The sequence below is a fragment of the Zootermopsis nevadensis genome, unplaced genomic scaffold (assembly GCF_977971745.1).
Source record: "Zootermopsis nevadensis isolate Lab colony 2312 unplaced genomic scaffold, Znev_1.0 Znev_ptg000021l, whole genome shotgun sequence".
Lineage (NCBI taxonomy): Eukaryota > Metazoa > Arthropoda > Insecta > Blattodea > Termopsidae > Zootermopsis > Zootermopsis nevadensis.
The window spans coordinates 10386053-10412955 of record NW_028259153.1 but is presented as its reverse complement, the minus strand read 5'-3'; the positions used below and the strand labels follow the sequence as shown (position 1 = coordinate 10412955).

The 26903-nt window shown below is 37.4% G+C and overlaps 1 protein-coding gene across 4 annotated transcripts in view; it reads left to right on the top strand.

Annotated features, from left to right (window-relative positions):
• LOC147873178 (uncharacterized) overlaps positions 1 to 26903 on the top strand; it is a 300974-nt gene that overhangs the window by 115428 nt on the left and 158643 nt on the right. For 3 of the 4 annotated variants that reach the window (XM_087353215.1, XM_087353213.1, XM_087353216.1), the window contains exon 3: positions 23329 to 23390. In XM_087353215.1, coding sequence (XP_087209341.1) covers positions 23329 to 23390 — 62 coding nt within the window. Of the gene's footprint in view, positions 1 to 9854; positions 10043 to 23328; positions 23391 to 26903 lie in introns of those variants that run through there. The other variant, XM_087353214.1, reaches the window with a different exon arrangement.

Below are 26903 nucleotides of genomic sequence, written 5' to 3'. Positions count from 1 at the left end.
ACGGACTGATTTATTAAATAATATTTAGACGAGCTTCGGCTTCAAAGGGTCTTGTTTAAAATTTGTTTGTTGCACTGATTCTTTTTGTTTTGATATAGGCCTACATTTTCTGCTTCCTATTACCACCGGTGCGAATGTTGCAAGGAAACATCCAATTGAATCGTGGTCAATATTTTAGTAAAACTGGAGCTTATTTAGGAAAAGGGTTTGCGCTTTCACTTTTACCCTTCTCCTAGGACAGCATTTTGGACTTCGGAGGATCAGTTGTCGTGTACTTTAATTAAATATAATCCAACACAGTACAAAAAATACTAAGAGACGAAAACCGCCGTACCACTTTTATCTCCCTTTGCAGAAAAAAGGAAACCAAATTAAAGTGGACGGGAAATGTGCAGTTGTTCTTTCCGTTCTGTTCTCATTCCATTGACTTTTATGGCAAAAAAATTAGAGAGGAGGCAGAAGGAAGGGATAAAACAAAGACCATGGTACGAACGATTGCGAGATGACTTTCCAAGCTTCATCTCCGGGTACATGCTGCAGCGTCCATAAGGGTTACGTCAAGGGGGTGTTTAGCTGGCGAAGAAAAAAATATACACTCGCAAGAAAAACATGGGGAGAAAAGCCATTCATTTCGAAGACGATTTTTAATTGGACAGTCGACGCGAGTCCCGTTTCAGGTGGTACGAATGAAAGGAAGGAAACAGGATAAAAACTGCAAATAAATGAGGTGGAGCTAAATGACAAACGCCACTTAAACACAGGAAATGTGGCAGAAGGGGTTGTCTCCTCTTGTGTCATGTCAGAGACAGCAGAGTGTTTGTAGTCTGTCACTGCCTAATAAGGAATTTTTTCTCCTCTTTTTCGTGAGCAACAGTGTCTATTTGCTGGATATTTTGTAGGAAGATTCATATCCCTTTGGGATAAAGTAGTGTATTTGATTTTAATGTAAACACACATATATATATATATATATTGGTTTTATAATGTTAATAACGCCTTCAGATTCTTAATCGCCAATATTCTGTATCCTTCCACTAGCCATCTTCCACTCCTCTCTCTGCCATTGAACCTTGAATTCCTTTTATCCGTCTAATTCTCGGTTTTATTTTTTCTTTCTGGTTGAATCCAAATCAACACTTGTTTGGGTCACCTGTTCTCTCCGATTCTTTGGACATAATCATCCTATATATAAATTTGCAATCCGACTTTTCTCAAATTACGTGACTGTGTTAATTTACCGATTCATATTTTAAATTATTGAGTTTCATTTGATTGCACTAGAGCGTCATGTTGTGGGAATATTAAATAACATTTTTATTACTGGCTTTATATTAGTGATATTGACGTAATTCGTGGCACTCATAAGTAAAGACATACATTCCAACACAACACAGACCACAGATTACAATGAATAAGATAATTATTGTGTAATTACGTATTACTTACGTTATAATACATAATAAATGCATGGCTTTTGGAGAAAAAATATTATAATTGAGATCTTACTATTGTTTGATTATTTCTAAAATGTTCGGAATTTCTTAGGATTAAATTTATTGAAGGAAACGTATTATTTGCCCTGACAAACATAGAACAACTTTTATTAAGTTCCGGTCATCGAAGTACTTTCTCTAGAAGCTCTGATAATACAGTTGTGAATATACCAAGATGCACAAACCTGTTTAATTACAATGTTGTTTCATTTTTATCTCAAAATTCTAGCTTTATGACATCATTGTAGCATATGTATAGGCCTAATTATCATATAACTTCCTTCTATGGGTTTTCTGGAAAATAAACTGATGCTAAAAACCACTCCCATTCTTTTTATTCATCCTCTGCCTATTCCCACGCCCCTTTTAACACAATCATGCAGACGAGAATTAGGCTTCCAGCCCCCTGACGTAGTAAAGCTAACTTCCAACAGTCGTAGAATTTTCAAATTATCCGAACCCATTTCCACACGATTGCTGCATCTAAATAACGAACTATCACGTTTTGCAGTGTGCGCGTCTGTATAAAACAGGTCCATAACTACTAGCAGTACAGAGCGTATAAGCTTATGGCCAACACAATGGAGTACAGCTAAGTCTGGCAGGTGCTCGAGAACTTTAAAACTATTTTATGGAACCGTTTTTGTATGATCTCGCTAATGGACTCTACCCCGAGTCACATGAATACAGTCTCTACCCTAAAATCCAACGTAATATTTATCCTCCAATCTATAAGTAATCCAAGTGATTTACTCACTTCAGGTTTTCCGGCTAAAATTATATGTACATTTCTTATGGGGTAGAGAGGCCCCTTACCAGACATTTCTTGCTTCCAGAGACTAGCAAAGTTTCAAAAGTTTATATTTAAACTTGGCGCACTACAAGTGTATTTAGCGACGTAAGCAATACATTTTCCAACAGAGAATGAATTGGATGTGTTTTTCTTGCTTCACGATTCAGGAGGTGAGACGATTGTGATAGATTTTGCCGTCATTATGAAAGTTCAAAATGTTTTCTTCTTCGTAAATACAGGAACATACGAAGTCTATTATTAGAGACTCCATAGGATCGAACTATGTGAGAATTCCATGTTTACTTGACGTTAGACGCGCAGTGGCGCTTAGGATCGACGGATCAAACTTATATTACAACGCTTTACTTAATTAGTTTGAATTTAGGATATAATAATGTGGCACTTAAGAAAACGGAGTCTAAAAATCCGTTTAGTATAAAATAAATAAACATTCTTAATTTTGAGTCTTTTTACAAGAAGCAAGAGATTGTTTGAAAGATCTAGGTGTATAGGGAGGTTAAGAACAAGCTAGTTCTTCAAGAAATATGACGAACATTTGTGGATTTAATTCATTTGGCTCAGGTTGGGAATAGTAACAATATCTTGTTGCTGTGATAATTTCTAGCTTCTCAAGGACTCCGCTCCATGGAGTTACTTATTTGTTAAGCGTAAAACCTATTGCCTAACTTCAAAACTATTATTCATTAGCAATGAATCACGCACAGCAATAAAAAAAATTAGGATGTGCCTGGTCTATACTCAATTTGGTGAATGTCTGTACTTAATTAATTAGTTAATTAAATCAAGCTCGTTGTATGGATAACATATCCATGTATCATGGTTCCATCTTTGCGTGTCTAACTGCCATATGCTTTCATATCGTAAGAGTCATTTTATTTAATTCAGTAAAATTTACAAGTACGAGAGTGACATTACTTTCAGTTCCGAATTCATAAACAGTGAACACAAGAGGCTGGTTTTATTATGTGATCACATAATATGGCAACAAAACTATTTTCAAGATCACACAATTATTATCGTATACCAAATTAAGTTAATAAAACGTCTAATTTTCCAGGAAACTCATAGCGTGGCTTCTCATAAATCCACGCTTTTTTACGTGCTTGAGTCTCATTAATACAAAAGGGAGAACAAAACTCTACATAACACTCTTGGTGATTGCTCTTGGGATTACATTTTGTACGTATTTAGCCCTAGGTGTGGTTGCGGAAAATATTGTAGCATCAAGTGAACGTCGCCATTGTTAGTGACCTCGTGCTGAGATTATTTGTACTGATAAAAGTAAAGCACCCTCGATCTACGAATTATCCGGCATTGTCTTTTTTTCGGAACGCGCTCGAGGGAGTGTGTGAGTCCCATAAGGGCGAGGTCTCACGCACTAGATAATGAAGCAGATAATGCCATTCATCAGACACTGCAGAGACTTAGACGCTGCAATCACACATCCGAATTAATGTCAGATTGAATTATACGAAAATTCTAGAAAAAGCATGTAATAGTTTTGTAAAAAGCGGCAGTGGGTTTACTGATTTTTCCGGTTGATATGTTGCGTATTTTATTCAATATTGATGGTTGGATTTATTTCCTCAAATATGGCACGATCACCTCCAAAATCCTTACATCAATTCACAATAGTCTTCCTATCTTATATTGTATTTTCTTCAATTTTAACAGCGTTATTGAATACTGGGATACTGGGAACGACCCGTTCTTCAAGTGCCTGAGCACTGCGGGCCCCAACTTTTTCGTTGGCTTTGATCTATAGACATTCGGTAGGACTCCTTGGACGAGGGATCGGCCCGTCGCAAGGCCTCTACCTGTACACAGGACAACGCGGACAAACATCCATGACTTGAGTGGGATTCGAACCCATGGTCCCAGTGACCAAGCGGTACAAGGCCCACGCCTCAGACCGCGCGGCCTCTGCGAACCCCTGTTATTGAATAACCTTAGAATTAGTCAGCGCACATTTTTGTAACAACAGGTAATGTTTAAATCGAGTAACTGCTTTATCGTTATTAATGTTTAATTTCCGCTCGAAATATATGAGGGCTTTTGTGTACATAATGAATCTTGAGGTTTTACAAGAAGTGTGTAATTTCTTCCGTGTATGCTTATGATTTTTACTTGTTGCTGTATCGTGACCAAATTCTACGTCAAAATTGTAGTTCTAAAATCGTAAGTAGACATTTCACATACGTGGAACATTTAAATCACATGTTCACAATAGCGACTCAAGTACAAGAATCCATTCCTTCGGAAGGAGTCGGAGTAACTCATTCAGTCAATAATGTTTGACTTACGGACTGGACTACCTGGGTTCGAACCCTGCAGGGGTGACGGAGTTTTCCTGTAGCGTCTGCGTCCAGACTGACTCTGGGACCTGCGCAGTCTCCTATTCAGTTGGCATTGGGGGTCATTTTCATTTCGTGACGCTGACCACTCACCCCTATGTAGTGTAGAGGTTAGGTAGGAGTAGTAGGTGTACAGCCACTCCCCCTACGCACTTGAATTGTCCTCTTCCATTTATTTTGCTTGATTGTTTTATTGTAATAATATTTTGTTGTGTCGCCTGTCTTAGGTCGAAATATTATCTTCGGTGCGATTAAAAATAAAATAATAATATATTGAAAGTAATTGGGGTATAACAACGATATAACTAGACACACATTTCTACGATGCTTTTCAAACGTGTTCTGATGATAAATTATAACATTTTTCTCACTTCAGACGATGTTTTCCAGAATTTTGTTTGTTGATGTAATTTCGTTGTCATGTCACTTCTAATGAAATAATAATGAAGTGCTAATAGTTGTAGCAATTGCAGATGACTCCGATCGTATCATCTTTAATGTCTTGTTTCCGGAATAACGGAAGGACATGCAAGGCAATTATTTGCTTGTGGGAACAAAATTAATGGGTTTAAGGCCTGTACGTGGAACATAATTAGCATTGCTTCAAAATTTACGAATGTGAAATGCCTGCGATTCGAATATTGGGATGCCCTGCCCTTCAAGTGATAGGTTTAAATCTATTTTTAACTCATAATCATCTAATAAATAGTCTCTTTGTGCACCTCTTGTATCCGTATAGTCTGCGAAGCATTGCGAATTCTGGGACTCTGGTATTGTAATTCTGTTCAAAGATCTTAGGAATTTATCCATGCAATAATCTGTTCTTTAACTTCTATCTTAAATATGTAGTTCTATAGGTGTGTATTCGTTTTCAGTTTTGACTAATCTGGGATGGCCCGTGACAATTAAACATTTTATTTCCGCTTCTTGTATTTTATTATCAGTTTCGTTATTAATTCGACTTTCATTTCCGTCTAAATAATGGATATTCTCATCATCTTAGGCCAAGGATCACTAATCATGTGACCGTGTGATGTTCTTCACTGCCCACAACTTCTACGTAAGCAGCTAAAGGAGATGTAGTTTCGGCAAAATTTACACCGTGCGGTTTCTTAAATTTAGGATTTTGTATTAAAAATGAAAGAAAATTTAAAAAATTCTTACACAATTTATTAATAGCTCCTCAGTAGCAGAAGGTTATGCTCAAATGCTTTTTTGGTAAAAAATGTAGAATCAGTTTCAAATTAAAATATATTCATAGTTGTCGTTACCTATAAAAGTTTGGAAAACGCTGTGAATTTCAGATTCGTCTGCTTCGTTATCGTTTTGATATTTTGTCGTCTCATATATTCCTTTATACCAGTGGTTACATTGCTTAGAGTTGTGAGCCTTTATTTCTGTACAATTGGATCAACTCCAGAATAAAATTTATAACATTTTTGTGCTTGTACTTCGGTATTTCCTTACCTGTGACCATTTCTTGAGTATTCTAACTCATCTATAACTGCTTCAGCGGATCGGTTCGCATTAAAATAGAAGCCAGAAAACTATAAAACGTCAACAAATTAAATTTGGCGATTATTTTGTTTTGTGTGTGTGTGTGTAATGAGTCCAGTAAGACGTGTGCTTCATTGACACGTACGCAACTGATTCCATGCAATTTCCATTAAAGAGAGATGATGAGCGGCTACATTAGGGATATTAAAATAGCCCTTTTGTCTGATGATTAGCCGGTACGTGGCGTCGTTGCAGCAGGACGGTTGGGAAAGACAGTAGGTTGTTTGGAACGGGGAGGTTATGTAATTGACATAACTCTGTTCCCACTCTTGTTCAACCCCCTAAATGTTTTATGTACAATGTTGCAGCACGTGCTTCCTCACGGTGCAACAATTTTGTAATTGTTGTGGCAGTAGAGCAAATTATACGTTCATGTTATATAAAATATAGGTCAGCGTTATGATGTCTGTTAGGAGAAGCAAGGCAATAGAAATGAATGTGACACAAATACCATTTAAAATACTATATTAGATTAAATTTAACTTTTTAAGGGTTATAATTTAATTGACTTATTATCTATGAAGAAGGCTGTCTTTTGGATTGTGCCATGTGGTCTGATAAAAACTAGGGCGATCGCCCTGTTGATGGAGGCAGCAAGCACGTCTAAAATGTTGGTAAACTCCTGCCATCCTATATGGCGCAACAACTCAGAAGACAGTAATCTTCATATTGTCGTTTCTTTTAAAGTGTTAACGAGGGACAGATGTTAGTTTTATATACAGACCTACAAAGAGATACAAACTCGTAAGCCTGCTTCCCAGATTGGTCTAGAATTACTTTTGAATCTATCACGTTTCATTCTAGTTGAATGATAATACAGCAGAATGCATCTTATATATGATAAAATGTTTGATTATTTGTGGTATGGCAGTTCTGTCTTATATAATGTTTATGTTTTGTTTGTAAACCATTGATATGAGACAGACTCAACGCAGATGTATATCAAAGACCATGCACAAACAACTAGTTACAAATGTTGAAATTTTTGAAAAGGGCCCAACATGACCCCTTCAAAAATTGTGGTGCTAATAGAACCCAGGAACTTCAGTTCGGAATTAAATGAAATTTAAAGTTTTCAGATTCTTCGTTTAAATTCACGGAACTACGGTGCACATGAGCATTTACGGCTTTTAGTAAATTAATATCCCTGTTCTGTTTTGTGCATTTATCTTTCCTTTCTATTTTCATATTAGTCAATTTCTGACTTTAGATGACATTTTATACAGAATATTCTTCTTTTCTGTCAGGACCAGAAAAACAGTGAAAACAAATTTCAGTCTCAAATAGGTATTACTGTGTTATGCCGGATTCATGTACTCTGTTCCACTGTTGTTTAAGATACCTCAGTCGTGACAGCAGAACGCAGTAGGTCCATGCGAAAACTACTTTCTGCTATCGGTAAAGCAGAGAAGCAGCAAGAAGTCAGAGATAAAATCAATTCTGACGTGAAGCGGTGCTTTAAGCATGTGGATGTGAGATGCCATTTGGGAGATGGCGCCTTTTGCTGTTGTCAGACGTCACAGACATCTCTTATGGTATCAGTACTGAGCCGACTGCCCATAGTAGCAAAGCGACGTATAGCAAGGACAAGAAATAGATATCAACTGAAAAATACATAAATAAAAGAAACAGTATGTACAGTATGACATAATACAAAGAGATATTAGAGACTGAAGATGACTGTATTTCGGGATGTTGCGCCATGTAGTCTGGTAGTTCGGCAAGTTTCGGAGGTCCTTGCTGCTTCCATCATAAGGGCGATAGGTAAGCTTCCCGCGTGTAATCGGTTCTACGTGCGTGACTTTACCCTGATGATGGAGCAGCAAGGGCCTCTGAAATGTTGGTAAACTTCTACCAGACTGCACGGCGCCACAACCCTGAAGACAGCCATCTTTGTCTCTCCTTTTCTTGAAAAGTTAAAGGCTCAACAGAAACAAATGGGAATTGTTTATTAGACGATAACTAATGTAGACGACAATTTTTATTTTTTTGTAGTGGAGTTAGACTTATCTGCTTCTCGACGTATAGACGTAAAGGGACTGAGTTCGGTGTACATTTTTAACGCGATATCTGTCTACCGTGCCAGTCTTCGAGATCTACATGGAATTAAAAGAAATAAACGGCTTATAAAAACGAATGATATAGGGCTATAGTTATCTGTGCGTCACGTAACAAAATCGACAACGTGTTATTGATAATGATGCTAATAATAAAAGTGATTGTGATGATTGTAATATTAAATTATTTATTATTAGTGTGCTTCATCACCAGCCAGATAGCCAGAACAATAAAATAATTGTGGATTAATAATAATAATGTAACTAACAACTATTGATATATTAGCTTATTTCTGCAAGATGTGTGATATTATCCACCCAGGTACTTCTCGTGATTTTTTTTGGGTCTCCTTGATTAAAACTCACTGCCTGTACTGACTGTAAATTAATTTTTGCAGCTACTTATTTTTTCAGAATTGTTTCTCTTAAGTTCCAAGAACAGTGGATTGCAACTTCAACAGGTTGTGTTAGGGAAGAACGGTGGAGAGACTTGAAATCAGGCCCATGGATCGAAACCACTTTGTATATATAATGAAGATAACATGATGTAATATCGGGAAACAAATAAATTAAAAATCAAAAATGTCAAAATCAAAATGTCTTCAGTTTTCATGGGATTGTAGTGTATTTTTAGTTTGAAGATAGGCCTATAGTGTAACATTAGCCTAACTTTTAGGTATCTTTCGCTCTGTTATTTACGGCCGACTGTTTTCCCATGACTCAATTTAAAATTATCTGTGTGCTACATTGGGCGTGATGCTGACCACTCACTCCTATCTAGTGCCGAGGTCAAGAATGAGTAGGAGCTACACCTCCACTCCCCCCAAGCGCCTACATGGCGTATAGTGGGATAGTTTTACTTTTTTAATTTACTGTGTGCTACATTACTTCAAGTGGGGTATGCAAGTGTAAAATATGAAATAATATAAACCAGTATCGCATAAATATGGTTTAAAATAGAAATAGGCACATTATTGTATTTGAGTCAGTTCTCAAATGCCTACGAGCATTGTATCTGCCCTTTTTCATATGTGACGAACTCAGAACCTTACTGCAGTGCTATTTATTGTCGCTTGAGACACGAGCAATGATATATATATATATATATCATGCAATTTGTTAGTTACTATGCGTGGGGGAAGAAGATTATCTCTCTGTGCAGTTTATTGATTCGTCCTTTGTTATATTACGTATCTGACTTACGGCCTGAACATAATCACACAATTTTTAATCACCCGCTACCATACGTAGCTTCACAGAATACGATAGTTGGAACAATCAGTAGGTGTCGCCAGTACGTCGTACCAAGAAAGCAAGAAGGACGCAAGTTTGTGTGGCCGTTCGAGCGTTGTTGAAAATTTGTGCTTGGAGGACAGAGATTGAGAGGGTATCAATGCGATGGACCTTACTGAGCTGATTTTGGGGATTACAGATGTATGTAACTAGCTTTAGATCGTGTTAAAGCCAGAAACGCCGTGCTGGTGACTGAGCGGCGTTAAGGACGAAGTATTTTCGCGGCCATGAAGCATGCAGTTTGGTGACGGATACTGTAATGGTGCTAAATCTTCGCATTTTACAGGTGCGTCGAGGCTTTCCGAGCTTTAGATACTCCGGGCGAATGTTACCGTTGTGTATAGACAGAATCCTCGAGTCCATCGCTTCGGTTGCTGGCGCTGATTATGTTCGGGGCTGTGAAACCGTCAACATTTACAGAGGCACGCCAGACGGAGCTGGAGTATGAGTAGATTGAACATTTGGTTGTATTTTCTGGCGAAAATACATTTCCCAGTGTCACGCTGCCCGCTAGAAATCTCATGTGGATTAATAGCGTTGAAACCCTCGTACCCCACAGTCACCCGTTTTTTAGTCATCTTACAGACGACTGTCTTTATATTAATCTTATTCATAGAAACATTGTCATAAAAGAATTTGGTATTTTATTATAAAAACACAAAAATTGGTGGTCGATACTAATAGCATGTTTCGATATGAGAAGGAACTGCGCTAGGGATCACTGCGCCTATGACGAGGCACTTGTTTCCTTTTACCATTAAGCAGTTCATATAATTTTACGGCCTTCCGTAATAGCGTGCTCAGATGTTTACTTACTGCTCTCTGTTGTTGAGTGGTAATGTTGGTTGCCTTGTGTCACGCGAACCTTCATAAATACTTCACCAGAAGTCGGACTTGTGTTAGATTGTAATCCCCAAATAACAGATTGTATCAGGAAGTGTCATTTTTATAAAAAAAACAATCTACCCTTACTATACTAGCTGCTACTTTTTATCAAATAATCTGGCTTACTCTTTCACTTTTGACCTACATGCCGGGTTTGCCTGCAATAAGTCTTCCAGCCACATGGTCACCGACGATCTTTAAAACTGCATTTTATCTTCATGTGGCTGTTTTCTATACGAAATTAACATTTTAATTTCATGTCATAATTCAGTCTTATAACTCCTGTACGAGGCCATGAATTTGTCTTTGAATATGAGTTGGCCAGACTTACCGAATTTTTCAGAATGTTATAAGTTTTCGATGTGATACATTGGTGTTCTAACATGATTCTACGTAATGAAATTTTTTTCTGAATTTTAATTTTGAGAAATACGATAAGTAATCGTTAGTTTTCTAGCGTTGTTGTAATGTATAGTGAACATATGTGTGATTGTCCCATAAGTTTCTCACCCTTGGTTACGTAAGAGTATAAACGAACAAAATTCAGATAAAGATATATAATGGACATCTGAAAATAAGAGCATGAAATCGAGTTTTCAACATAAAATAGGCCTATATCATTACGTTATAGGCCTACGATTATAATAGGTGCACTTTTAAGTCAATACACCTTTTTTTAAAAAACCCTTAGTACTCCGGGAATCGTATAACCTATGCGTATATAAGAATAAGAAATTTACATGTTATTCCCATTTTTTTTCATTTAAGAACACTAGTCATATTCCATAAATATAAAAAGTGGCCTTTTGGAAAAATAAAAGAACCTACTTCTGTACTATAGCACGAGGAACAAAAAAAAATCAACGCTAATAAAATCGCGTTTATGTAGTGAGAATAGTAGTACGAAATCGAAAACAGTGCTATTTATATAAAAATGGCATACAAAATACAGCATAACAATAGCTCAGTGTAATTTTAACATGCATTTTTAAGTCTTGTATGGTTTAGTATGGTATATATATTTTTAATTAATAGTCTGTGTGAATATAGATAAATTTTGCAAAATTATACTTGCTAACATATGTGTAAGTAGCTCTGATGATGGCATGTAAAAATGTCGAAAGATGTAACCTGAAATAATAAAATAACATTTATTTCAGAATATAATAAGTTGTTTTTGACGGAAAAATTGAACAGCCTAGTTACATAATAGAGCACTGTATTACAGACTTGTTATACTCACTTGATGTATTCGAAATAAACCATATTTCATGAAAGAACTGTTCAAGTAGGTTATTTGAAGTTTTAAATATTCCTTACAACGTTCAATATTTATTTGTACATTTATCCGGCATATTTTCCAAAAGGAATGTTACAAATTACCATCAATAGCAATATGATAACTATAGTTATAACGAATCTTCACAAGACTTTTTAAAATACATTAATCCCGTTAGGTACAGAAAGACATATTTTCTAACCTTCGACCATTTTATTCCCAAGTACACAATCGCGATAAGAATTATTAATTTGACACACATAGTATTCTGTAAATTTAAATACGAGTTAGATGGCAAAAGGCTGTGTTCAAACCGCAAGGTATCGCGATCAAAATTTTGAAATTATATATTCTGTTTCGTAAGATATTTAATTAGGCAGAAACTCCACTGGCAGTATTCTTTGTTTCCTTTTGTCACTGCTTATGAGTTTTACTGAGGCCTTTGCGTGTTTTGTTTCCACAGCTCTAGCTCTGAAATGTTTCCTTCATGCTAGATTATTCAGTAGGTTTGTTTGAATTAACCTCCACTGTAGATTAACTTGCATGGCTAAGCTGTATGGTGGGTTGCCGATACGGACTGGCTTCAAACGTTTCATTGTTGTCCGTACTTTGTGGTTGAGAAAGTGTGTGTGTTTGTGTGTGTGTGTGTGTGTGGGGGGGGGGGGGTTGAAGAAACCCATGTGGTCCCCGTAATTGATTATGTATGTATTGTAGAAGAGAATCTTTGAAGTATTTTGTTACTGAACGTTGTGATATTCATCCTGGCTTACATTTTGCTCGGAATTCCCTAACGAGTTTCATTCATTTAATTTCACACGACACACTGCCAGACGTGAGCGAGATTTTATGTTAAATACGGCAGGGTTTTAAATTTCAATTATTTTCCAGAAAGAGTTAAAGTGACGATTTTTTCTGAAGTAACCTTAAAATAAGCAAATATAACGTATGTAAATTATTACATATATCATTGTCGTTATCAAATTAAAGAACTGCTGCTTGCAGTAATATGCAGTAATACTGAAACGTCATAGGCGTATATATAGAATGTGCATATAGAATCATATCCGTACAGTAAGTGACAAAAAAACGAGTACGTTTTCTATTACTGTTGAATAGTATACAAGACAGAAAGGCAAATTAAAAAGTATTTAAATTTTTTAAGGTTTGAGACAAGCTCAACCAGGGGCGCTATAGACAGGTTTTCCTGCCCCCCCCCCTTTTTAAACTGATGACGGTAGTAAAAATCCCACTTTCAAGACGTAATTTTATATTATTTAGACGATGAACAAAGTCCGGGAGAACAATTTAACGTCTTATACAGCTTGTTCCATCAAGTCGCATTCAGAAAAATTCCTTTTTATCTCATTCCACGGATATATACATTCCTTTTGCCAATGGGTTTATAATAACGTCGTTAATCATTTTAAGTAAGTTATATAACAAATACTTGTACAATCGCTTATAAATCCTAAATACACTTAAAGACGCCTGGATGATGCTTCCACTGAGTATCTACGTACGGGATTCTGCATTCGAAAGGACTCTTAAGTCTAGAAGAGGAGGCATGTTATGAGGGCAAGTGTTGTGGGACATGTAAGGAGAAACAATTCGGTGTGGTCGATGGGAAACATTTTGCCGTTTTACGACGCAGTGTGAGAGTAAACCGATACAGCTCACGGAGAATAGGGTGACAATAAACTGGCAGAGTGAAAGTGAAATCATTGATTATAAGATTTTTAGTGTTAATAGTAAGCTATTATATCATTCAACAACGTGTAATTAATCCAAATTTCCCAAGGCAATAAGATATGATAGAATTTTTGAAATTTTACTACGCCATGTCAACAATCTGCAGTATTTGTGGAGAGTTTGTTTCTCTTGGTAAACTGAAGGTAGACTAAATAGGTTTATGTACACGTACTATTATTTTGGTGTGTCATATTGTGGTTTATTTATTTTAAACTAACTAATATGATGTAATTTTATGAAGTACCTTTGATATCCATGGAAACAATTACGCCATAAAATGTTACAAGTAAATGTACATTATTATTATTATTGAGTGTTCTGTCTGACGACAGGTCCATTGTTCTGCCCAAAAGGAGCTCTCCAGTTTTCCCTATTCTCAGCTTCTCGTTTCTCGTTTTAACTCCTGAAAATATACATAACATATTTAAATTATTGTTCTTGAGCTGTCAACTAATGCCGCTGAATTACAAATATACTGCTCGATGATAAATGCATACAGAATTTTAGCCGAGAAATTTGAAGGGAAGGGACCGCATCGGAGACTTTAACGTAAATTAGAGGATAACGTTAAAACTGATTCTAAACAGGATGCATGGACGTAGACTGGATTAATCTGGCTCAGGACAGAATCCAGTGGAGGGCGGTTGTAAACGCGATATGAATCTTCGTGTTCTATGAGGACGGGTGAGGAATTCCATTAGTAGCTACTGCTATCAATCTGTTAAGGAGGATCCAGTTTCACGAAGTTGGGTTAGTTGTAATTTTTAAGAGCAACTGTTAAGTATAGGATTTGTTGGTCTGCAAAAATGCTTTATTTCAGTTCTGTGTGAATGGGCCTGTTTGTCATTATTTACGTTCTCATTTATTACATCATGGGGATTGAGGAAAAGTTGGAGATTTTCTCTTGTCAATTGATCTGTTGTAAAATATTCCTGTCTATTTAAATTCCGCAAGGAAGCCATTTCCATTTCGGTATTTCAAATTTGGGATACGGTTCGTGTTAATGCTTGCAGAGTCACGTCAACATGTTTTGTGTTATGACACTCGCTGCTCTGTCAGCGGATGAATAAAATTTTGTCTCTCTCTCCAGCACAAAGTGACGCCCATGCATGGGATCTCTCTCCTCGTCAATCTCTCTCTCTCTCTCTCTCTCTCTCTCTGGGGTATGCACCCGACGCCCCGTATTTATGAACACTGAACTATGTAATAATCTGAGACTTGGGCATCCCGGATTTAATTTCGCGGACTGATTTCACACAGTTAATCACCCGGCATAGCTCGGCTCTGCAAGCCGGGGTTCGGGGGCGCTGTGGCAGCAGCAGGAGGGGGTGGAGGCGTTGTACGCTAGGGGTGTCCTTCATGCAACACAAGTATCAGAATCAAATATTAAGATAACTTGAATTTATGTGTTACTGAAGGCGATGGAGGAGTTACATAGGATCTAGAGAAGTGTTTTTGAGTTTCGATGAGGCAGTTCGCGGTGTTGTGTAGTGAATTTTAATTTTCATGCTAACTGATGTCGAAATGTAATGCTCGCTGTCAGCGTTCAGTAGTTTTTATTATCTGGTCTGTGTTTCAGCTGCAAGAACCTTCCTTCCCCGTTGTTTGTTTGTTTTGTTTCAGCTTCTTTCATGCTGGATTAAAGATACTTCCCCTACTTGGTACTTTGCATGATGTTGAACGAGAGAAATATTCTGTTTGGCGAATTTGTGATAACGAAACGGTGTAGCGCATTTTGATTTTGTCTTTGGTCTTCCTCGTATCACTTGTTTAACCAAAATTCTATGGATTCTTGACTTCTCATACGGAGTTTTGTCTTTGATGACTGTTCCGGTAGCTGACTTATCAAGTTTTACGCTCGCAATCGCTGGCTTATTACCGTGAAGGCGCGGGTTAACACCCTGGGCAGTGCTTATGGAATTTATGGTTGACAGGATGGCACGTAGAAAGATTTTTCTTCGGGTTATTTGGTTTTCCTCTGCCAATATCTTTCGATATTAATTTTCTTTCGATAATGTGGCCATTAGCGGTCTCAGTTTCCCAGACGTGATTTCATCCCATCGTAACAATATCAGTTTATTCGCTTTCAGTGGCCCTCAATTCGACCATCTCGGTCCTTTTGTTAAGTTTCGAGCCTCTACAATACAAATCAGAATTTTCCCGTTGATCCAACCTGCTTATTAGTTTACGGTTTTACTTAATGTATTCATAACGATCAAGATTGGTATTTTACTTGATTTCGGCTGTGTATCAGACAACTTTACTCAACTTTTAAAGGTTTTCCTCAGTCTCTCCAGGTGAATACATAGAATACATATGAATAGACCATGTCTCTGATCTTCCACACCATTTATTATCACCCCATGTGACTTCTATCTATGTTATCTTTATTTGTTGAAACATCGTAGTATCATTTGTCCGCCTGACGAGTAATTAAAAATGTGCTGTTGAGATCAACAGCCTGGCGTGGCGCGCCTGAATGTTTGGCACCCTTGCGGGCTTCCAGTAGTTCCCGGGGGGTCTGTTGGCGAGGGCAGGGGGGAGAGGACTGCATCACGCCGTGCCCTGGTCCTGCCGTAGCCTCGCTAAAGTGGCTTCATAAACACCCATGTGATGAATGACCCGACGACGTCGTCCAATTGCATTCTGGGTAGCTGCACCGGCCATGACGTCTGCTTACCCCTTGTTGGTTGAAGTCCGTGGGACATAAATTTTGTTTTCTAACAAGCCCTGAAGTAAAACTCGATACTTAGAGGGCATCAACTGCAAGTTAATGAAAAATCAGACCACTGGACGTGTACTTGAGGAACAACTGGATTTATTTATACCTAAAACTCCTCTTGTTTATTTAGTTCTTTTTGGAGCTTGGTAAAAGGCAGTTTGCTTAAACGGAGTTTTATCTTTGGTAAGGATTTCATTACTCAAGCTCAGCATTGTGTCAGGGTTGGCTCATTAAATGTTATCTGTAACCCGAGAATCTTTTTTTCTTTTGTCATTGATGAATGTGATATTTGTTTTTTCATGGACCTCTGAAGCTCATTTTCAGTGGTTCTTTTAGACCGTAAATACGCACGAGTACAACCGCAGACATACGTTTCGTTGAAGATTTCTGTCTTTTCGGTTGTTGCGCCGTGTAGTATGGTCGATGTTTACCAACGTTTCAGAGGTCATACTGCCTCCGTCATCACTGCGATGAGTTCTCACACGACGTAACCACCTAGAAGACGGCCAACTTCATAATTACGTTCATGGGAACCTGAAATCTCACAAAGCTAAACCAGGGCCATGGAGATGTATGGGGATTGGAGGTATGGTTTGACGCATTCTTAATCCCAGCACTAGAAAGGGGTTAGTGGTTACCTTTATGACCACAGGGAACAATCCCGGCACCCATTGGATACATATATTATAGTTAAAGGACGCAAATTGCTTTAGTGAAATAAGCAAATAACGAACTGTGGAAAAGACTGGAAGAACTTGTTTAGCAAACATGGCATTTTAAATTAATAATTTTATTTAAAAATAGCAATCGTGGGTGATGAATCTGACAGCTTTACTGTATTTGGAATGATATAAACATGCTTCATAGCTTCAGTGGAATGCACTAAGAATATTATTAAATCCGGAGGAATTTTGCAGTGTCTGTGACCGCTTCATATCTAGCTTACGGCATTCCTTATGCTGGATGGAGTGATTTCAGTATCTGGATTGCTGGCATGCCATCATTGCGCCGCACGAGGCAGCAGATGGTAAAACCTGCAGTGGAAGCTACGATCCATGAGCCTGCAGAGAAAAGAAATACCCAGTCAGTATTATGGGGAAAAGTCTCTGGTTTTCGTCAATGCTCTTTTACTGTGCGACACCCAGTTCGGAAAAGCACATAAAGCCAGAGATTTAAGGTTCTCACAGCGGTGAATATATCGCTGTTGGTCTTCTGGGTTGTAACGCCACGTGAAGTTTTAGGTAGATACCAACGTTTCGGAGGAACATATTTTCTTACCCGAGAATGGAGACGGCATGTTTCTGCGATGCGTTGGCTCCTACCTACAAGGCCACACGGCGTCACAACCCAGAAGAACAACATCCGAATCATGAAAGTTAAGGTGATTAGTCGGTTGCTAAAGAGTAGGGCTGTATTGAATGGAGTTAACTAACTTGAACTGGTGTTGGTTACTGCTATGAAATCGACGCCGTGTACTTGACTGTCGAAAAGACACCCTGGAGACACGAGCCGTGGAAGCGATGATAAATGGCGCCGGCTAGCCGGCTAGTGAATCGCCAAAAGCGCAATATTGATATTCAAATGCTTTTGCTTCTATGCCAAGAGAGGGCCTGTTAGGGGTCAGCTGCCCAGGTTACTGTATAATAGGGTTGGAACCCTTAGGGACTTTCACGGACCACCACCCCCCCCCCATCGTGATACAGATAGACCAGCCATGGACGGGAGTAGCTGTGATATGTACGGACGGACGGACCTCATTTGCCTAAACTTTATGAGCTCTCCTTTACACAGTGCGATGATGACCAGTCGCACCAACTGCGGTTACTTCTTTAATTGGAGTCAAACCCGTTCTACTGATTTCCTCGCGTAACACCTGCTTTTATCAAATAAAGGTAGGCTAACACACCCGTTTGTGAGTCCTCTTTATGTAATCCGCCTTGTAAATGGTATACAACGTCAACATTTAAAAGTCTGTGGGTACAATCAAAAACTTCTTCGTTGTATGTTAAAGACGCAGCAACTGCTCACCAGTTATTTGAACACGGTTTAATAAAAATGATTCAGAACACCACAACAAGTTTCTAGCGTTTTCGAAAGTCATTGACAATGTCGAAGGTAACGGAAGACATCTTCAGCACTTTTATGGTTTTTCGGAAGTTCACGGGTGGCATTTTAGGCATTTACAACAAAATTTTCCCTCTTAGTTTAGAGGAGGTGCGGTAAAATTGAAATGCTTTCTCTTAAAATTTGAAGGCTAGGATGCTTTTCTGGACCTATGTATGGATTTGGGTTCATAAATAAACTCTCTTTTCCTGTTAGAACAAGGAAATTAATTATTATAAATGAAGGAGAAATATGTTTGTACTATATACAGAATCATCATTGCAGTTGTTGTGCGGGATTTGTCTGAGGTTTGCCTTAAATCCAAATTTAAAGACTAACTGTGTGTCCTGCAGCCGAGTATTGGCTGGAAGGGTGTTGCTGGTTATATGAGGTTTAGTTGGAATGGCGGAGGGTTGGGGTTGCAGCGGCATAATATCTCGGCGGCTTGCCTACCGGAGCCCTGTAATGATCGGATTCACGGTATTTTGCTGTGCTGCTGCTGGGATGGGGGTGAATTGGGATGAAGGAAGAAGCTTGCGAGTGGCGGATCGCTGAACCAACTGTGCAGGCCTATATAAATACGCCTTTTATTTCTATTAACCCTTTAATCCTAGTAGTAACTATATGTACCATCTTTTTTGGCATTTATTAAGTACATTTTGCCCATAGAGTATTTTGACTGGTTTTCTATGACTCTCAGAATAAATACGGAATTTTTCCCCTTAACAGGCTTAACCAATTGTGGTCTTTGTAATGGATATGCGTCGTGTTTTCTTTCAGGTACAGACTAAATTTTTTAATATTATGCACATGATTTCGGGCTTCATAAGGTTAAATAGTATTGGTTACATTCTTGGGAAATAAATTTGACCCAAGCTTCCTAATGTATTATCTGATTTTACCCTAACATCATGAAGAATAAATCAAAGTGGAATTGAAGAAAAATTAGGAAATAAATGACTGATAATTTCTTACTTTTGTTATTTTCAGTATAATATTGCTCGATATATTAAGGCACAAGTATGAGTTAAATATGTAATACTATAAGGTTAAGTGAGGGTAGTTAGTATTATGCCTTGGGACCCATATGGCCTCCTATTTTGAAGGACAGAAGAAAGGAAATACTGAATAAAAGATTTATGTAAATTATGTGATCAGATAAGAGAATACTATGAAAGAATACTGCGTCTGAGGGATGTCCCTGTATGATCCCTTGCTCGTTCGCCATACTCCGTACATTATGAAGATTAAATAAACTGTATTTGTAGGACATATTTGGCAGTAAAAGCATAAAAGGAATTTTGGCAGGGACATTTTGTGGGAAAGGACATTTGTCTAATTTGCTGTAAGGACCAGAGGACCGGAGAGGTAACCTTAGAAACGTCGCGCTATGGGTAATCTGAGTTGTACCGAAGACCACATAGGAATTTGAATTCTATGTGTACTTTTGTAACTGGATGTTATTTTGAACATTTTATTAATGTTGTGTGATGCACTGAGGCCTGTGATGTAAGAATTAAACTTTTGTATGTGGCGTCAATTACGTCAGAGTTTCTTTACTACTTTCTGTTGCCTGTCTGGCTGGGTAATAACGTCGTCACGACTGATTCCACCACGTGGTAAACACTTTCTGTTGTCGGATTTACACTTTAATTTTTATCATTCATGTTCCAAAATATGAAATTTATAAACTTTTTAATCGGTTTTGTGCGTAGAACACTTTCTGTAATTGATGATGTTTATTTCAAAAATATTTTGTGTATAAATGTCGTTATCATCTTAATTAACGTAACAAGTTTCATAAGTCTTTGCCTCTGGGCTGAATATGTCCTTGAATTATTATAAATATGTAATTTTCTTGGTATGGAACTTTACAGTTCCCAGCACCGGTTAAATCCGCCACTAGCAGTGCTGGTGCTGAGAGAGGTTTCGCAGTTTATATGAGTTTGGAGCGGCTTCCTCGCTCAGTACTGCTGATGCTGCTGGAATGCATGCAGAGGAAGAAACGACCGTCGCTTGAATTCCATTCGCCATCGCTGTCCGTTTTCTATATCCATCCTTTGTTCTCTCTCTCACGTTCTGTCTCCTTCATTTATTGTCTCTTTGTCTCAGTAGTTTTTGTTCTTGTCTTCTTCCCTGTTTCTGCAGATCTGTTTTTCTCTGCATTGAAATTGAAAGCACATTTAAATATCCGGAAAGTGAGATATTCGGTGTTTCTGCCACTTAGTATATATTTAACTATTCTCATGATATAGCAAAAGATTCGAGTCGTACAATAATTATCGAGTTCTTCCGATCTAGGACCGGTGCTTGCCTTATCTGTAACAAATAACGAATTGCAGTAATTTTAATCGTAACACCAGCAAGAAGTTTACAGTCATTCTTATAACTTCTCTACATAACACAATCATTAAATTAACCTTGCCATACAATGGAAATGAAAGAGCATGTATTATAGATACTTCAATGCAGATGCTGATACATCGTATGACTGCCATCTACCGACGAGTTTACACGGTGCCAAGTGTCAGAAGAACGACATCATTCTCACCGCTGTGAAAATTTCAAATCTCAATATGTGAACCTGTTTGCGGTGGCCTTAGTACCATTTTTAATACATTACCATAGAATTTCAGTGAATTTCCTAGCTTCGGAAAAGGTTCAGAAGCCCTGATCTCTACCGTTCGCTTAAGACACATCCCCATGTTACTTGATACTTAGAGCTGAATGTTTCGGTGTGTGTACCTTCAGTGCCTGGGGACCATTTAGAACATGCCAGTACTAAAATAGTCTGTAGAGGGGAAGCAGACTTGAAACAAGAGTAGATATTGTTCGAATTTAATAACGGTACTGTACTTGTAACGCCGTAGTAAAAACTAAATTTAATTATTAAGAGACGTAGGATATAGCTTGCAGATTGTTAGCACGTGATAGTTGTTACATCAATTTGATGCCTTAAGTCAAAATATGCGGATGAATGGTATTGTTTTAATTACCAGGGATTTGGTACCACCACTCTGGACATCTGTTAGACTTATATAGGCATTTTGAAAATATTTTGATGGATTTAAAATTTTACATTAACATCACAAGTAGCAGGGGAATGCAGAAATTGCTTAATGACGACCTTCATAATTTATACTCCTATCCGAACATTGAACGTATTACGTGGCCAAATCGAGGGGTATGAGATTGGCGGATGTATAGAATGCACTGGAGGTCAGAAATGTTTTCCAAAATTTAGAAGGAAAACATAAGTGACTTGGTGATCTAGACTTAGATGGTGGATACTATTAAAATTAACCTAGAATTACTGTGTGTGATGGTGCGGACTGGGTTTGTCTGTAGTAGGATGTGGTCAGAGACTTATACCTAAATAATATTTAGGAATTCAGTCTGTACCGCAAATAAAACAACTCTTTACATTTACAAATATCAAGGATATCACTGTGTTAGTGTTGCCCCCTGTTGGTCGTGGTTGCTACCAACTAATAACACTTCTTTTCGAGTCTCATTTTTGTCACCCTCAGCAATGTACAGTAGCAATGAAATATTTATACATGTTAAAATTATGAAAGGAAATATGGAGAATAGGGAAGACTTTGAAGTGAAAAATATTGTTGAAGTTAACAAGAGTGGTAAGGTTTGTGACCGTAAGGGAATAATAGAAATGGAAGCCTATGAGGGGGTCTAGTTTCGCCAGGTTTGTGTCGTTGTCCCCCTTTGTCCCCAAAGAGATCGTGCAACACTCATTTTGTGTGCCAAAGCGTGAAGCAGACGTAAAGAGTGCGATTTTCGCTTTTTTTTCTACGTGGTTACGCGTCACTTTAGGATGCATATAGGCCGCCCCGTGTTTGCAGTCGCCACACACTTCATGCATACTTGATGTTTCAATCTAAGGGATTGCCAGTTTTCTTAGGGAACAGATTTTTTCTTGAACTACAGAAAAAGAGCAAGAAACTAGTAAGAAGGCAAGAGCTAAGACAAATTGCCTACTATATATGGACGAAAACGTAGCTTCTGATGGAACACCTTTCTGTACAGGAAGGAAATATATCTTACGTCCTATTAGATGTGTAACAGTGGCGGCCATTTTGTATTGCCATCCTCTGACGTGCTTTTATGCAGATTGATCTACTGCAAAAGGCAGATTATGGCAAATGGCGTTTTTCTCCTTTATAATTAGTCTTTATTTGTTCTTATCCCGTCCACAGAAGTGGCAGACTTCAGCTGTGTCTTGTAGTGGACAGTCGAGACTCTTCAGATGACCACAAATGCCTATTGTCCTCTGAACAACTTTCAGTATTAATTTCATTGTCAATATCTTTAATAAGTATCTATTGCTTCTTCCCTTAATATTACTGCTAATACTAACTTCGTGAAGCTTAGACCTCTTAATTGCTGATAGTCGTTTACCTAGTCACATTTTCTGTCGTTAATGGAACCGGAAGATTCATTACCGTGCTCATACCTCCCACTCGACCTTACCCTGAGGCAATCGAATTTAGCATACACCCTAAAATCTTAATTCTAAGATACATTTAATATTGTCCTCCCATCTATTTCTACGTCTGAAGGTGATTTATTTTCTTCACGTTTTTTGGCTTAAATTTTGAATACATTTCTCATTATTCTATTCCTTCAGATACGAATTTGTTAATATTGTGACAGTTGGTACATACTAAAATCAATCAAACACATGTTTGTGAATAATAATAAAAACAATTAAATTCATTTCTTTATTATTATTGTGCTGTGTCAACAGCCAGATGCCAATTACAGATACAGCATAACAGAGAAACACAAGAACAGAATAATAAATATAGAAAGGTAACAACAAATAGATTATAAAAATACATTAGTGTAGTTTTTATAATCCATAATATAATAATAATAATAATAACAAAAACAAAAACAACGACAACAGATCAAACTGAAGTTAATGGATAATAATAATAATGATGGTAATAGCTGTAAACAATTCACTTTGCTTATGGCAATGCAATTTTAATTTTGTTACAGCGGAATTCAGAATGCTGCTGCAACAGCAGTAGCGAACAGATATTCCAAGAATCGGGTTTTGGGTAAGTCACGAAATTTCTTCTTTAAATGTTTTGTAAGGATGAGATGATGTATTATTACTACTGGATTGACTCTGCTCCAAGACCGATAACTTTCAGCACTCGTATTTCTCAGTAACGTCAGAAGCGACTGCTTGTAACAAGTGCATTGTGTGTCCCGCACGCACGTTTCGAAAGCTTCTCGTGTGCGTACATAGATTTGAGCGTCGTTTCTGATGCCGTTAATCTAAGGTATAAAGTAAATTTTAGAGGTTTATAGCAAGTGGGGTGACACATTAAGTATAATTTGTCTGTGGTTCTAAACTATGTTTAACTTTTTATATTGCGCTACAGCTATTCCTACCTACAGTAAAACCTTCATAATTCTGACTAATACAGGCAGGGGTAGTCTAATTTTATGGAAAGACCGAAATATGGAACATAATTATATATAGATCATAGTTAATAAAAACATGGATATGTATTCAATATGCAGCAACTCGCGTTAATTTAGATGATATTAGGACATAAATGTGACGAAGAGAAAAAGAAGGGGTTGTGAAAATGTTTATATTAGAAACAGACTTTAGGCATTCCACTCAAGTAAGAAGTGTCTGTATATATGAAGGAAGAAAAAATTCTAAAGTTTTAGCGCAGTTTTGCTGCCTGGCCACGAAGAGCCACGGTTATGATTTCTTCATTCGAGTGAAAATTAAAGTGATCAACAGGTCAATTATGAAATTAGTAGCGTTTCTTATATTTCACTGCGAATAAACGGAACTAAACACTATATTTGCTCTTAAACAGTGTACATTTGAGACAAGATATGCAATACGCATGGCTATCAATTTTACTTCCGGTTTGATGTAACTTGAGACAGGGGCTGAATTAATTTCTCTTGTTTCAATAATTTTATCGCAAGAGAAACGCGTGTCATTTCAAGCTTATTTGAACGGCTACATTGTCACTTAAATAGTCTTTGCGGTAATATATATACTACGGGTCAGTCGTTATGATGTCATTCACAGCAGGATATGAAAATAAACTAAACAGCACAGTTTCTACTGCATCATGTTATATATTTATAATATACAGAGTGGGTGGGAAGTAAGTAGGCATTAAATAATCGCTATACATTGGAAATATAGAGGTTATAACCATTTCTCAATGCCTACTTACTTCCCACCCAATCTGTATATTCTATTATGTTTAGTATTTTAGTGCTTGTACATGTCTGTCTTCTAGTGTTTCGTGGATTAGCTATACCGCACGATGAGATACAGAATTGTTCATAATTTTCTTTATTTGTCAGTGCTATAATGCGCCTCACAATTTGAAAACCACTGTGCTAAATTGTTGTGTACTGCGCCGTGAATAGAGAAAGACTGATAAATATACAAATTATACGATTCTTTTTAATTGTCTGTTGTGGTTTAATTGTTACTGAACAGTTGTCTTTATTCTTAATTATTTTTTACATTAACCGCAACACATCCAATATACTCGCCAGTTCTATGAAAACTTCACATAATATGTGTTTTATCTGTGTTCTACTTTCCTGGTATTTACAAATGTGAAACGCTGAAGTGCCCTGATGAAGAATCCATGTGTCCATCGATTCGTTAGTACGTTTTTTAAAAAATGTTCTCTATTTACGGGCTCCTCAAGTGTAATGCAGTTGGTCACGTCATTTGTTTGATTCTTGCTGTTAGATTGAAATGTGATTCTTTTCTGCTATATGTCTACATAGAACTACTCTCAAAGGATTCGCGAGATGTTACCTTAGTGGTTACAGAGGAAAGGTAATGCACATTTCTTGCCTCTTAGCAAAGTAGAACACTTTGCACAGGTGCGCATCAGTTGAAGGGAAATGCACATATGGAAAAAAAGTACAGTAATATGGATAATGCCTAGTCTGAAGACTCTCGAATTATGCGTGTATTCTGAATATTGAGACTATAATTCCACAAGGGAGTTCTATTCCTCGTCCCGAGAGGCCCATCGCTCTAATATGACGTCACATTGTGTTTACATACGTGGAAGTTGTTATGGGATGCGTTCTTAAGGGTTGATTCCATATCCGCACATTGTAACAGCGTTGTAATCTGTTATTACACATATGTTTTGACTTTAACATTAATATTTCTTCAGATTTGAAATTAAAGGAATATGGAGTATCCTTCGCATCAATTTAAATCAAGCAGTGACGACTTGGTAATTTCTTAGAAGTGGTGTTTGTGGACAGCAGGTCTGCATTACTTAATTAAATGATCACCCTGACGATGAGGCAGCAAAGTCCACTGAAACGTCGGTAAACGTCTATCAGACTACACGGAGCAACATTCCATAATACAGCCATCTTAAATGGGAAACGTTCTTAATACGAGGAAATATCGTGCCTCTTCTTTCGTGGTCCATTATTAGTAGAATTATTTTAACGGGTTATTAATAATAATAATAATAATAAATTTATTAGATATGCTGAGCCAACAGCTCATAATTACAGATACAGCAGAAAAATCCCTAATAAATGTAATACACAAATAACAATAACAATTACATGATAATGGTAACAAACGAAAATTATTACAAAAGACCTATAACACAAAACAACAGCTATTTTAAAGTATGATGAAGTATAACTAAGTGTTTTCTAAATAAGTTCAATATATTTGAAAAATTGTTTACGGCTGATCCATGCCTATCAGAAGGGCAAATTTTGCGTGGGGAATCAATAGTAGCCGTAGGAAAAATCTCTAACATTTCAAATAGGAACGCGAATGCAACAGTTTCTGTAACACTTGAGACCATTATAAGCGTTAATGTAGATTATCTAAATAACCAGCATTACTGCAGTTAATTAACAACCGACAACAAAGACAATAATGTTATCAGTCTATGGATGTAAAACTTGGTCTCTCAAATTAAGAAAGGACCATAGATCATTATCCGTTTAAAGTTAAAAGCTGCTGTTTGTGTTTAATGTTCAGTATCTGAGTTTTCATTTCCTATGTGTTAAGCAAATGCAAGGACTGTTCATATCCAAGACTACGTAGTTCATTTCTAGAGTTTATTCAAGTGTATTGGTCCGTGTTGTGGGACACACATGAGCTATAAATCGCTACAGAAATCAATCGGTGGAGTGTTCTGTGTAGCACCAGGGATACGTAATCCAATGTAGCATTTGAAACCCGGAGTACTTGATCGATTGAACTGAAGTGAAGGAAGTTCGTTACACAAATAAATAAAGGGGGTTTACGTATGTTTTCGTGGATTTTGCTTTCATCTTCTTCCATTTCTGTACTATATCATCTCTTTTCTTACAAACATTTTTGTGTGATTCAAACTTCTGAGATGATAAACATGTCGGAGGTTCGAGTATGATGCTTGTCGGGCCTGCAGACCATTCAGGCAAAAAGATCTCCACAAACGCTCCAGATACAGTTAACTATTTTCCGACCAAATCCTATCATTCAATAAAAACCACGCATTACTGTACGAAAACGAAATCAGAAGCAGGTTTACCCCGTGTGATAG